The sequence below is a fragment of the Periophthalmus magnuspinnatus genome, chromosome 4, assembly GCF_009829125.3.
Source record: "Periophthalmus magnuspinnatus isolate fPerMag1 chromosome 4, fPerMag1.2.pri, whole genome shotgun sequence".
Classification (NCBI taxonomy): Eukaryota; Metazoa; Chordata; class Actinopteri; order Gobiiformes; family Gobiidae; genus Periophthalmus; species Periophthalmus magnuspinnatus.
The window spans coordinates 13,462,647-13,477,528 of NC_047129.1; the positions used below are offsets into that span (position 1 = coordinate 13,462,647).

The window sequence follows — 14,882 nt, forward strand, 5'->3', positions numbered from 1 at the left end:
TACTGCTGTGCTGACTGCTACCTTGGCCATGTCTCTATTTTTAAAGGAAATTGTGATTCTCAGTGACTTCCTGGTTTAATAATCAAATAGAGAGTCACAGATAAAAAAGTCATTCAGATTTCTGTCACAGGGATACTTTACTTTAGTACACAGCCGTTCATTCATATTTTTGTCCTACTTAGGCCTGTCACAATAAACACTATATTGACTTATTGTTCGGAACATGATAGATGGAGCGATTATTTTAGAAAGTCAATATTTATCATGGCTACGTTTTCTTTGTATTATTTGCTAACTCATTTTTCTGTACTAGGATCAGATTCGAGCTGTAGAGGGTTGTATAAATAACTTCTATGACTCATTAAGTGTGTAATTTATTTGCTGTAGCTCACGTTCATTAACAATACTGGACTTTCAGGATAGTTTTTTGGGGGAAATCCTGCCTTAGTGTTTTTATGTCATTTATATATCATACTTCAACATTTGTTATCATGACAGGTCTGGTCCTACTCACTAAATATGTTTGTGCAGTGTACAAACCAGGTTTATTCCAGCTTTAGATTTGTTTTAGACCTGGCTTAAATCTTGTTTAAAGTTAAGATATAGTTATAACATGGATCCACTAGAGTAGACCCAACTTAGTCCTGGTCTAGACCTGGTGTAGTCCTGGTTTAGTCATAGACTGCAACTGGTTTAGATCTGGGTTAAGTTTGACATGCTCTTGATCGGGAAGCTGCAACCCCAGGACAAGTTTCAAGTTTCATTATTTATTATACAACTGGACTTTTGTATATCGTTTATTTAGCTAGTGTTGTTTTTATAGTGTTTAACGTGCCCTCTAGCAGTTTGTACAGTTGGAAATGCGTCTAACAGCTCTTTACTTTCTTTTTCAGTGTGCAGGATTCCACGCTATGGTAAGTCCTTAGATCTCTCTATTGTAAAATTATAATAGTACGCTTGAGATAAAAAAAAAAAAAAAAAGTCATATTTTGTGAATGGCTTTTACAGACCTCAACTTGAACCCCAATAAGATCTATGAGTACCAGTATGAAGGATGGGTCAAATTTGGTCTGGACAAACAAAACCATGCCGAGTCCGGTGCAAGAATCAAGTGCAATGTCATGATTGTGGGCGCTTCTTCTGCGGACACCTTCCTTCTGCAGGTAAAAAAAACATATTTAGATCATTTTTACATAGGATGAACAGTAAGATAAAGTAGTAAAAACATTATAGTAGTGTCAGTCCTTGTGCTAGTAGAAACAGAAAAGATAGCCATACATCTGCTAAAAATACTAGAACGATTGTGGTTATAAGAAGAAGCATTTAAAACAACATTACTCTTTTCTATCTGCAGTTCTCCAGTGTAGTCTTTGAGGAGTTCAATGGCGTCCCAGGCAGGAGCAACTTTATGGCCGTTAACCAGCTCTCCGAGAAGCTTACTCAACAGTTGGCCAAGCCCATTGTGTTCACATACTCTGCAGGGAACGTGGGTGAGATCAAAGCCTCCTCTGAAGTGACCGACACTGTGGTCAACATTGCCAGAGGAGTCCTGGGCTTCTTCCAAGTCACAGTCAAAACCACTCAGGATATCTACGAACTTGAGGAGGTAAGAACTGCTTTTTGTTTCAATTTCTCTCCTGTGCGTGCACTTCTCTCACAGCAACAATCAACAATACATTTTTGTAGGTTGGCATCCATGGAAAGTGTCTTAGCAGCTACACAACTAAGATAAACAACCAGGAGAAAGTGATGGATCTCACTCAAGTGGTGGATGTGACCAACTGCAGGGAGAAGGCTGCCTTCTACTTTGGATTGGCTACTGCTATTGAGGACAAGGTCTCCAAGCAGGTCTGCCCATCCCACTAAGCCATCATTATCCTTTTCATTAGTCAAAATAACAACTATTTTTGTATGCATTTGATGCAGAGGGGTGAGTCCAGCTTCTCAACTGTCAAATACACCTATAACATCAGAGGAACAGAGGAGGCAGGAGTTATCACTAAAGCCCAAGCCCTGGAGCTGCAGTACTTCACTCCCTTCAATGTGAAGAAAGGCAGCTTCAAGATGGAAGCCATGTAAACAACTCACATTAAGAGATGAACTTCTTCCATCTCTGTTATGAAGAATAACTACAACAATTACAATGTATTTTGTGTTATAGGAAGGAGCTGGTGCTCACAGCTGTGAAGGACAAAACTCAGAGCGTCTCCATTGAAGGACTGATGCAGAGCAGAGGAAACCTCATTTACAAAGTGGTGAAGAATTGGGCTAATGTACCAATCATGATGCAGAAGATGGACGACCCTGTACCTAAGGTAGCCTTTGTATTCATTCATTATATTTAGCTTAAAATAATGTTTTTAAAAAAAAGCTCAATGACCCAATGTTCTCAGGCTACAGAGCTGATCAAACGTCTGGCTCAAGCAAACAGACAGCAAATTGACAGTATTACAACTGAAGAGACCATCAAACTGTACCAGCTGCTGCGAGTCATTCCTTTGGATAAACTGGAGAAGATGTGGGCAGATGTGGAAAGGAACCCTGATGAAAGGTCAGTCTGGATCTGATTTACACTACGAGATTAGAACATACAGCTACTTTGGAATTTAATGAAATGATTTTTTTCTCCATAGGAACTGGTTCTTACACACTGTCGTTGAGGTTAATGATGGCAGAATCCTGAGTTTCCTGGAACGTCTTCTTCGGGAGGAAAAATTAAATGCAGTGGAAGCCATTACTGTCATTGTGCGAGCATTCAACCACCTTGAGGCAACTCCAGAGCTGCTTAAGATGGCAGAGGTGAGTTTAAAGACACGCATTCTTTGCTAATCAAATATCATAATGTTGATATTTATAACAAATATATTCTTATTCATCAAGAAATTCCTCACCATGACCTACAATAACCCCATGATAAGAAGAACTGTGGTGCTGTCCTATGGCTCCCTAGTGTTTAAGCACTGTGCCTACAATACCCCCTGCCCAGAGGAGGCCATCAGGGTAAATTTATATGTTTCATGTTAAGTTTCAGCACAACTTAATGTAAAATTAGAACTTATGTGCATCTTTATGATTTAGCCACTGCTGAACTTGGCAGAGGAGAGTCTCAGGAATAACAATGTGATGGAGAAGATTCTGGTCCTGAAGGCACTGGGTAACGCAGGTCATCCTCGCAGTCTCAAAACCATCAACAAGTTCCTGCCTACCCTGGACCCTAACCCAGACCGAGTGGACAAGGAACCACGGGTAGTGAGCGCAGCTGTGCAGGCCATGAGACTGATCACTGCCAGGGATCCTCATGGGGTAAGATCAAAATAATGTGAATGTTTTCATGAGAGCAGCTTCGCCACAATAAAGATAATGGCTGTAACATGGTATTGGTCCAAAAAAACAGCGACACAACTGCAACTGAACCTGGAATGCCTTTAGCTAACATCTGTTGATCTTGACACTACACTACAGTACATCATTATATCTACACAGCTAATTTACCTTTTATATTCTCTATGTTGTCCTCCAGGTGCAGCTGAGGACTCTGAAGCTGTTCTTGGACCGGGAGCTTCAGCCGGAGCTCAGGATGCTGGCTCTCATGATCATGTTTGACGCTAAGCCCTCCATGGCCCTGGTTTCCACGGTGACAGCTCACCTGCTGGAGGAGAGAGACATGCAGGTGGTCAACTTCGCATATACATACTTTAAGAGCCTGTCCGAAGCAATGACACCAGACAAACAGTATCTGTAAGTATTATTGTGGATAAACATACACTTGTAATATTCACACAAGCAGCTAGAGAAGGTTACGATGTTGAGGTTGTCTTTGGTATTTTTTTATGTAACACATCAGAAAATGTGGCAAATTATACTTTTTGCTAGATCTATCGCTGCCAGTGTTGCTGTGAAAATCTTGGCCCCCAAATTTCGTTGTCTGGGCTACCTCAAGAGCAGAGCTGCACGCATCGACTGGTTCCATGGTATGTTCACAAACACTACTACCTATTATTGGAGTTTATAATGTTATTAGCTAGACTAGTTATGACAAGCAGGTTAATCCCAGTAAACCGTTTTTAATGAACATTATTCTAAAAACATGGAAACCTGCAATAAATAAGAAGCATAATGAGACACTTAAGTAATCGGTGTTTTTTTTTTCAAACCCCAAATTTATGGAAAAGTTTCTTGCTAATCCAAAGAAAAGTACACACCATATCTATATTGAGGCCATATTTTTCCACTCTCTCATTTATTGAACGATAAGTCACTAAAGAAAGGCCTAACTGTGTCCCGTTAACTGTTCTTTAACGCAGACGACTTCCTGATTGGTACCGCCGCCGAGGCCTTCATACTGAAAAGAGCATCACAAATCATCCCAGCTGAAATGATGGTGAAATGGAACTTTTATTTCATTGGAAGGATCCTGCAGCTGGTGGAGGTACGCCAAAATCTAGTGACAAGCAACTAACCACAACATCACACAACATCCAAATATTTCTCTTCATTTCTCAAGTTGGGTATCCGCCCAGAGGGACTGAGAAATCTGTTCGGTGCCAACGTCGAAAGATTTAGAGGAGATCTGAGCATGACTGACTTCCAGGCTATTTTTGATGTTGTAAGTATTTGAAATGTAAAAAAGTACAAACTAAACATGTTTGTTTATCTCACAAAGTGTAATGATGTTGCAGCTTAAAAAGTGGGAAACACTGCCAAACGACACGCCTCTGCTGAGCGTCTACACACGTGCATCAGGACAAGAGTTTTACTTCGACGATGTAAACAAGGACTTAGTGGAGTGGGTAATAAGGGTAAGGTCACAAAGAGAGATGAGATTATTCTATGGTATAACAACAATGAAAAAATGAAATGCTATCCAATGAATTAAAAGAATGAGGAACTGTGGATGGATACTGCCACACTACCTTGAGAAATGCCTCATCTCATTTGTGTGAGTGATGGTTGGAGAACTCGACTGGCAGCCTTTTCTCCATCAGTCCGTACGGTCTATACATAATACATAACATACAGGAAAAATCTGGAAAAGCACTATATAGGAACCTTAAAGCCTTTTCCTTTGTATTAAAATGGAGTTTGAAATTTCATATTGTGACAACACTACTTTACAATGAAGAATACTGACTTTCACAGACATAACTGAGTACTTCTGAATTGCTGTTATATTTCATTGGTGGTATTTTATTCAAACTTAAGTATAGTACTTAAACTCCTTTTTAAAATGTGCTCTTCTCCATCTCCAGTTATTCAGCCCATCTGCAGGAAAAGATAGCTCTATGTGGAGAATGATTCAGCGGCTAATCCAAGGCTTCTCATGGCGCGGAGTCCTGCCATTCCTGACTATTGAAGCTCGCTACATCCAAGCTACAACCCTCGGTCTCCCACTCGAGATCAGCAAATACTATCATGTTGTGAATGGCCTTTCAGTCAATGGTAAGACCTTTATGGCAAAACAAAATAAGTATTGCATCGGTTGTATTGATGAAAATGTAATTATATCTTTTTTTGCTTTATTTATCAAAGCTAAAGCTGAAATTAACCAACAAGGCGCTGAGAATGTTGGACAGTTGCTTTCTTCAGAGAGTACAGTGAAGACTGACGGCTTCATCGGGTAAACAGAGCAAAGTCCATCGTATAAGACATCAGCCTGAAGAAAAGCAAAGCAAATATTGGTGTGCATTATCTGTCCTTTTGTAGATACACCAAGAATTTCTGGCTTTTCTACGGCATCAACACTGACTTATTCCAGTCCGCTGTTGAGATTAAGACCATAAATCCTGTTGCTATCCCATGGAATTTTGCTGCAAAGATCAATATCCACGAATGGAAATTTGAAGTTGAGATTCCTCGCAGCAACAAGGAGCTTGAAGTGTTCTCTTTCAGGTGATACTTCTTACACATTGTTCGTGTGACAACAATCATGATTTTCCACAATATTTATCGAGGTTCTCAGAAAGGTGAAGAAGTGTATTATCATTAAGTGTTTGTATTTTATTGTTTTTCACACAGTTCCAACGCATATGCCATCTCAAGAAACATCATTAACCCAGAAGCAGCTAAAAAGATCCCAATTATTCCCAATGGGCCGAGTGTGAGCCAGAGATATAACTCTCAGGTAAGTTCACTGAACAGACTCTGAAGCTGTTAAATAGTAGAAGTCTGTCACCATAATTACTATATTGACTTATCTTTCAATATATGATACATGAAAGAAGATTTTTTGGGGGGGAATATTTATTGAAAGGTACTTTCTCTTTGCAGTAGTGAGATATTTTTGGTTATTTTGTTGCAATATGATTAGATTTGAGCTGTAGAAGATTCAATAAATAACTTCTATGACTTATTATAAATATAAACAAATTACTTAAATGTTGTATTCTGCTATTTAGTTATTTCAGCTCATGTTTTTAATATTTAGAATTGTTTTTTGGGGATAATTCTGCTTTATGGTTTGGTTTCAATAGTATCGTTTATCGTCTATATATTGCACTTCAAACTTAGTTATTGTGACAGGCCTAAATAGAGGTTAATGGTAAATAAATTGTGTACATTTTGTGTCTTGCAGGTCCATCAGCCTAACTACCAACATTCAGTTCAAAAGATGTGCTACACGAGTACCACCTACGGAGTATCAGTGTGCTCAGAGTACGAGCTGAGGCGCGAGTACAACCATGAGGAGTATCCCCTGTACTACTTCCTCGGGTTCACGCACGTTGCCCTCAAAGTAACACCAGGTACTAACATAGTAACTATGATAAAACGCGTATTAGAAAAATGAGAAAGGCGAAATCAAAAGTTCTAAAATTGACAAACAAAAACAATTGAAAAACAAAGTCAAATGGGATCATTACTATAGCTAATACTACAAGCACTGAATACTACAGTGAAATCCTCTGAGCACACATACAACTGCATTTGGTACAAGATATAGATTTTATTGAACCAAAAGTGAAGAACAACAAATAGGCTACTACAGCTACTGTAAGTATGACTATTGATACCACCACAAATATCGGCTACTAAAAACCTGCAGTACAGTAGTTTAATGGACATAACTAATAATATATTCTTTCTTTTGTCTGGCAGATTTCAATTTTCTTTTGCGATGCTACCACAAAATAGTAACTTTTTACAGTGTAGTTTCAATAATTAGAGTTCAAAATTTGCCACAATTTAAACAAATCCCTCCATGTTTTGTATTGTTGCTATTAACAATGCTGGTTGACATGTTTCAGTCTCGGAAGCTACAGCTGTTGAGAAGATCCGCCTGGAGATTAACGCAGCCCCGCACACGATTTCAGCGAACGTGCGCCAGCTCCTCGACAATCTGAGGAGGATGTCCAAGGTGTGATCAGGCTTACCTCTGTGTGTGTGTGCTGTACTCATACACTGTATGAAGATATTATATATACAGTCTAAGGCTGTGAGCTGCCCCTGCTCAAATCTGCACCTCCATTCTTCTCTTTTCCATTGTGTTTTCAGAATGTCCACCCATCAAGCAGCAGTGCATCTCACGAGCAGCAGGACAGACCATCAAGGGTAAGTTATAAACAATATCATGCCATATTTTGAAGTATGTGACAATGTGTAAATGTACAGAGCATTTTAGTGGTTTAAACTGAGGTATGACTTGTTCCATGACAAAGTAAAGCCAGTTCTTGGTTTGATAGCAGTAACGCATTTCAAATAACGTCAGACACGGGCTGTTGAGAAAATTCCCATGTAGTTTTGAAAAAAGTAAAAGGTATATTGGTATTTAATATGAAGCATTACAAACTTGATTGAGATATTTTAACCACCACTATAATCTAAAGTTACTCATTATATTTCATCTATTCTTCAAAACATCATGCTGTTTATGTTCTATTATGAATTTTTTTTTTTTTTTCACTTTACACTGTCACAGCCTTTCCCCCACTGGCCTGTAAATAAATGATTGATGTTGGAGGTAATAAAATCTTGCCCATGTACCCGTAGGGCATACAGGGTTCACCTGAGCCTGTGCTGAACTTCAAAGTGCTGGCTGTGAGCAGCAGTCAGAAGGCCGAGGGTTACGACGCCTCCTTCTTCTCCACCCCTGAGGGGGAGGGCCAGAGCACGCAACTCATCCTTAGCCACGTCGGACAGGCCACCAACTGGAAGATATGTGTGGACACTGCTCTGACTGCAAAGGCTAAGGCAAAGGTGATACATCAGACTCAATGCATGTGTAGAAAATACATGACAGACTATAATTTCATATTGGTAAGGACAAGTCAAACAGAAAAAAAAAAAAATCAATGTCAAATTGAAAACTATAGCTCAGTATTAAAGTTCTTTCTTTCTTCTTTATTTGTCAGGGACCATGTACACATTCATACATTTTAGCAAAGAAATGATGATTTGTACCAGATTTATCTACTGCTACTTTCCATCTGCTGTCCCTGGGCAGCATCTATTGATGAAACCAGGTGTTTAATAAATATATTTTACTTACAGTAGCTCTATTCAATAATACACTTATAAAATGTAACTGTAATACTGTGTTTAGATTAAATGCAACAGGCTTTATAGTGCTAACATTAGAGGCCATATGTTTACAAAAGCTGCTCTGGTAATGATTGCTCTCACTTTGTTTGTTCTAGGCTCACATCGCATGGGGAGCAGAGTGTCAGCCCTACGCCGTGTCTTTGAGGTCTGCGTATGTGTCTGGCAACAAGCCCGAGCTGCAGGCTGTCTTCCACTGGGACCGGGTGCCAGAGTACATGGTGGAGCACGGAAGAAGGTGGGTCAGTCTGAAAGAGGAGGAAATGGGTTATTTCAGATTATTACTTTGAGATAAATAAAAACTGAATAATCATTTTTGCACCACAGCAGGCAGTGAGCAGTATGTGACAGAGGGGGATGGTGTCATACATATGCATTGTTAACAGAGCTTTTTACTATTCTCAGAATTGGCAACTACGTCCCAGGTATGGGCTTCTTTATGGGCTTCAACCAGGAGCAGGAGAGAAATGCCGCGCAGGAGGTTTCTGCGTCGGTTATTGCTGCTTCAGCAGACAGCATCGATGTGAAGATTAAATTACCAGAGGTGCGGCTCTGAAATATTCTCCTCCTTCATATTTATGCATCAGTCTCTCTTTGCATATATCTCCGCCTGACTGCTGTATTTAGACAAATGTCTCTCCTGCTGTTGCAGCTTACACTGCGCCGTGAGGCTCTGCCTTCTCCAATGTCAGTCTCCACTACAACAACAGAACAATAAACAGCATTACACAGGCAGGGACACACTGCGCCATGGTAAGGGATTCCACTCACTTTTATGCAAACTGGCACAAAAGAATTTGAGATCTCTTTAAAATGTGTTTTTTGTTGTAGGACATCCAAGGCCAGATGGAAGATAAAACTGTAAGAATGTACCCTCCATAACACTTGAGAAGAGTAACCAGTTTGAAAATTATTAAACAATTATTTAAATTGTTTATTAAAACAGTTTAACTCAGTTTGATAAATATTTGAATACACGTATTTGATCTCCTCTGCAATCTTGTTTGCTCAAAGATTCTATTGCACATCACATGATTAAAAAGCAAAGCACCTTGTACCTCAGTTGTGCCTGTTTTTCTTTTTTGTTTTGTTCTTTTTACATTACCGGTAATCCATCATTTTCTTTAATCTACCATCTATTACAAATAATAGATTGTTCCCTGAGATAGATAATTCTCTGGTGTACTCTTATCTGACAATGATGGCTCCTAATTGTAATGGTAAAACTGATGAAACCATGGGAAACCTTATATTCTACTTTATATTACTCCATATTTGAAATGAACAAGCAACACCTTTTGATAGATGATGCAAGTAACGGGGTGTTTTCTGTTTTTATATCAATTGTAGAGCATAATTTCATTTGCCAGGCGTATAACAGATCCAATTCATTTCAAACTCCTGCCAGCTTGGTCTTTTTATTAGAAAAAAACCTTGTCAGCTGCTCCTTGTTCTACAGTGATTCAGTGTTATTGGGCATTCTGGGAGCGGTGAAATGGATCATAAAGTCCTTTTTGTTGAGGCGCAGAAATGCTAACAGAGATGCTAACAGGGGCTAGCTGACCTGCTTTGTTTGTTTGGTCAGGCGTCCAACAGAACATGTTTGCAGCACACACAGAGTTTCCATGGCATGCACTGTCCTAAAGTTCACTCTGACAAAGTGATGGTGACATTTGGAAACACGCTCCAATCCCAACACTACGCTAGGATGTAAATAAGAGTTGTGTGTATTTACGATAAACAACAAACAGAGGGATGCCTGGTGGAAGAGATGTTAGTGTTACTGTCTAGAAAGGTAGTGGCAAGGGGCATAGGGACTAGTCTATCGCAGATAGATGGTAAAAAACAAAAAAACTAAAACATGATGACCCTGAGTTAAAACTAAATAAATGCTTTTTATTTCAGGGAATAGCCATAAACCCCAGATTTATGTTAAGTTATAGTAAAGTTTGCAAATTAATGCTAACTTTTGTAAAAAATAATACATGGTCACATTTCAATATAGCACTTTTCACACTTCAACAGCACTTAGATCAGGGGTCTCAAACTCAATTTCACCGAGGGCCACATCAGCAAAATGGTTTGTCTCAAATTTGCAAAGATAAAACAAAAATATGTCTGTGTAACTGCGTAACTTCTGATAAACTGACATTTTAACACAGTCATACATTTAAATTTACCTTGTCGCGGGCCACATAAAATGACATGGCGGGCCGCATTTGGCCCCCAGGCCTTGACACATGTGCCTTAGATCAAGAGCCACTCAACCATTAACACAATCATACACTGGTGTACACCGACACTAAGGGCGAGGTGGGTTAAGTGTCTTGCCCAAGGACACAATGACAGCATTCATCTTTGGAAGCATAATTCAAACAACTAACCTTCAGATCAGGCTAATAAGAAAACATATTTATCTGTGCATGAGTATGTAAACATATAGTCATATTTTTAACCTTTTTAACTTGTTCTTTTTCTGTTTTTAACCAAATTTCAAACTGGGAATGACACATGGCCACTTAAAAAAATAAGCGTGCCACATATCAGCTGAATTTTGATATCAAACTGATGCATATATCTGATAAACCTTTCAGATTTCACTGATGCCGATATTGGAACTGATACATCGCCCCATCCCTAACATAAAATGCCAACTGAAGCTGTTTTAAGCCTGATTTTGGACACCTTAAAAAGTCGCCTGGCCCGCACTCTCTCTCGCTTCATCGATGTGATATCAATTTGGGGTTTGTCGATTAATTCACCAGAACCACAGTATCACATTTATCACCTGCTAAGGGTAATAATGTCATCCAGAGTGAGACCAACTGTCTTTTTCACGTCTCTCTTTCTCACCAATCGGACCAGATTATGTGAAAACGCAAGAAGGAGACATCACCATCAAAAGCCAACCACTGTGACTGAATTGTAATAGGCCCATTATGCCGCGTTTAGTGAAATCCTCTGAGCTCAAGTGCAAGTGTGTGAGGAAGAGAGTGTTTCACATGTGTCATATCTGAGTCTATGAGCACACTCTGACCTTGTGCTGACGCGACCCGGGAGGAAAAATAAACTGACAGGATAGGATCAATGGTTAACCGGGGCGTTTGGAGACAGAGGGAGTGGTCTATGGGTTTTTAGTTCAGCTTAGCGATTCTGATGAGTCTCATTTGGCACAATACAATAAACTGGTCCATCTCAGGCAAGCTGTCAGTAGCAAACTATGCACACAGATATTTTGTTAGAAATGCTATAAAAAGTCAATGCCTAAATAAATCATGAAGTAAAATGTTTTATTATTATTATTTTATTATGTACGCAAATGGCAATAAGCCTTTTTGGTATTCAGAAAAGAGCCCGGTCTTATGTAGCGCATATGGGTGAATGTGAGCACTAGAGGGCAGTGTTTATTAAAATTCCAATGAGTGTAGCATGTGCCAGAAGTGTTGCCTGGGTTCATAAAAAGGTTATTAAAGCAAATGTTGACACTTTGAGGAAACTTTGGCAGTGTATGAAAGCATTTTTGGATGGCACTGCTCGATCCAAACTTCCAAAGAGATGCATGGGTAGTTTAGGTGTGCACTATGTAACTTTTCTGGTGGACAGTTCACTAATTGCTCGTCTCCATGGAGATGTTATAGCGTTGCCAGGAATGTTCCACAGTATGGTGTTAAACTGGTCTACCTTGCATGTATTCAGTTACATGTGTTTTGGTGATAACAATACCTTGAAAACTTGGATTCTTAGTGTGACCACCTGCTTGTCTCCATGTAATTAGTGCAATGCCATACTGTGGAACATTGTCCCTCGCCAAAAAAGTTACATAGTGGAACTTTAATAACTAAAATGTCCTCAGACTCAAGTAACTAAAGTGAATTGATGGTTTAACGTGCTGCGACAGATCTCCTCCTCTTCCATAGCGATATAAGAATGGATTCATGTTATGTCAAACGTATAATAGTAGGTTTTATTCATGAAAGATGCATTACATAACATGAATTGAGTGAACCCTTGCCATGAACACCTGCTGATACACAGCAAAGCCATCTCTTTTTGTTTGAGATTTGGTAGAAGCTGAGGGGAGCGAGAAGCGAGGGGAGCGAGGGCGTCACGCAGCAGATGTGAGGAGGTGAGACTCATTATCTGCCTGACATTATCTGTGACATTATGGAGTGGGCACACCTTGTCACGGACACTTCACCACTCCCACCGAGGCTCCCGCTGTGCACCCCGCTCGCTCTGCACTCAGCCCCTCTCAGCTCCTCTCAGCCAATCAGCTCCTCCCACTAAGCTGCCCCCGCCAGAGCTGAGGAACCAACATGTTCCATTTTCTACTATGGCCATGTTGTGAATCAAAGCTTTCTATATACTGGCAAGAGGACAGAGTTAGGCTGCCATCTCTCTCGTTGCCCACCAAAAAGTCCGTGAATCAGCGTTTTTAGGAGGAAATTACGCAAAAGTACATACAATTGAAACCAGAAGTCTACAAACTATAAAAGACACAAGATTTGTACATAAAAAGACACATATGCTTTTTTCTCACTATCTGACATAAAATCAGACTAAACTTTTCTTGTTTTAGGTCAATTAGGATTACCAATAATTATTTCTATTTGCTAAATGCCAGAATAACTAGAGAAGGATTTTGTAGACAATTTTTCATTACTTTCTTCAAAGTCAGATGTTTACATATGTTTCATTAGTATCTGGTACCATTGCTTTTAAACTGTATGACTTGGATCAAACATTTTGGATATCCTTCCACAAGCTTCTCACAACGTATGGCAAGAATTTTGATCCATTCCTCCTGACAGAACTGATGTCACTGAGCCAAGTTGGTAGACCACCTTGCTCGCACATGCCTGTACATTTTCAATAGGATTGAGACTGGGGCTTCATGATGACCACTCCAAAACACTGACTTTGTTATCCTTAAGCCACTTTGTAACCAGTTTGGCAGTATGCTTTGGGTCATTGTCCATTCAGAAGATCTATTTGTGCCCAATCTTTAACTCCCTGGCTTATGTCTTGAGATGTTGATTCAGTATTTCCACATAATGTTCTTTCCTCATGATGCCATCTATTTTGTGAAGTGCACCAGTCCCTCCTGCAGCAAAACAACCCCACAACATGATTTTACCACCATCATATTTCACAGTTGGGATTGTTTTCTCAGGCTTGCAAGCTTCGCCCATTTTCCTCCAAATGTAATGATGCTAATTATGGCCAATTGGGTTAATTTTAGTTTTCTCAGACCACAGAAAAAATAAGGTCTTTGTCCCTGTGTGCATTTGCAAACTGTAATCTGGCTTTTTATGTTTCTTTTGGAGTAATGGCTTTTTCGAAGATTGGCCTTTCATTTTGGACCAAATCACATTCATCTCTGGGACACAGAACCTTTCTTCCTGAGTGTTATGATGGCTGGACATTCCCATGATGTTTATATTTATGTATAATAGTTTAAACAGATGAACGTGGCAACTTCACGCATCTGGAAATTACACCCAAGGATGAACCAGACTTACGCAAGTCCACAGTTCTCTTCCTGATGTCTTGGATGATTTCTTTTGAGTTTCCCATGATGTTACACAAAGAGGCAGTGTGTTTCAGGTGTGCTTCAAATACATCCACAGCTGTGTCTCTAATTAACTCAAATATTGTCAATAAACCAGAAGCTTCCAAAGACATGACATCATCATCTGGGTTTTTCCAAATTGTTTAAATGCATAGTAATCTTCCTGGATGTAATCATCTGACTTTGAAGAAAGTAATGAAAAATTGTCTCAAAAATTCTTCTATCATTATTCTGGGATTTAGCAAATTGAAATATTTGTGGTAATCCTAACTGACCTGAACAGGAAAAGTTAGTCTGATTTCATGTCAGACGGTGAGAAAAAAAAAAAGCATATGTTTCTTTGTAGTGCATGTAAACTTCTGGTTTCAACTGTAAATGGAGAGCAATTAAACTTCAGTATCTCCGTAAACACAAGCACATAATACCACCAGGCAAAGTTACAGGTCAGATCTGTGGAGAGGTGATCTCGCTAGCAGTAAGAATGCATGCTTATCAAGGTATTTTTGACCAATAAAAACCTCTTTAATTTGCTCATGCTAAATGGTCTAATGTCATAGTAGGGACATTCCAGGCAAAGCGATGCCATGTCCTTGGAGACATGCAGGTAACATACCCTGCACCAGAAAAGTTACATAGAGCACATTTAAATCCAGCCAGTATTATCTACCACTCCTTTTATCACTTTTGTCAGTACAGTTGCATCATTGTCGACTACTCAAAGCAATGATTCCATTCTGAATTTCTTTTTGAGAGGTCACTATTGAAAATAGTTCATTGA

General features: G+C 39.4%; 1 protein-coding gene across 1 annotated transcript; it reads left to right on the forward strand.

Annotated features, from left to right (window-relative positions):
- Nucleotides 1-1,698: 1,698 nt before the first annotated feature.
- Nucleotides 1,699-9,593, forward strand: vtg3 (vitellogenin 3, phosvitinless). The gene is made up of 24 exons (XM_055221119.1): nt 1,699-1,848; nt 1,927-2,075; nt 2,162-2,315; nt 2,394-2,551; nt 2,634-2,799; nt 2,881-3,000; nt 3,079-3,303; nt 3,521-3,738; nt 3,874-3,971; nt 4,305-4,429; nt 4,505-4,606; nt 4,680-4,799; nt 5,250-5,439; nt 5,530-5,617; nt 5,704-5,889; nt 6,016-6,121; nt 6,572-6,740; nt 7,242-7,351; nt 7,489-7,545; nt 7,984-8,190; nt 8,631-8,770; nt 8,938-9,076; nt 9,185-9,285; nt 9,364-9,593. Exons 1-23 carry the CDS (start codon nt 1,750-1,752, stop codon nt 9,248-9,250), a joined length of 3,192 nt encoding a protein of 1,063 aa, XP_055077094.1. The 5' UTR covers nt 1,699-1,749; the 3' UTR covers nt 9,251-9,285; nt 9,364-9,593.
- Nucleotides 9,594-14,882: the final 5,289 nt, after the last annotated feature.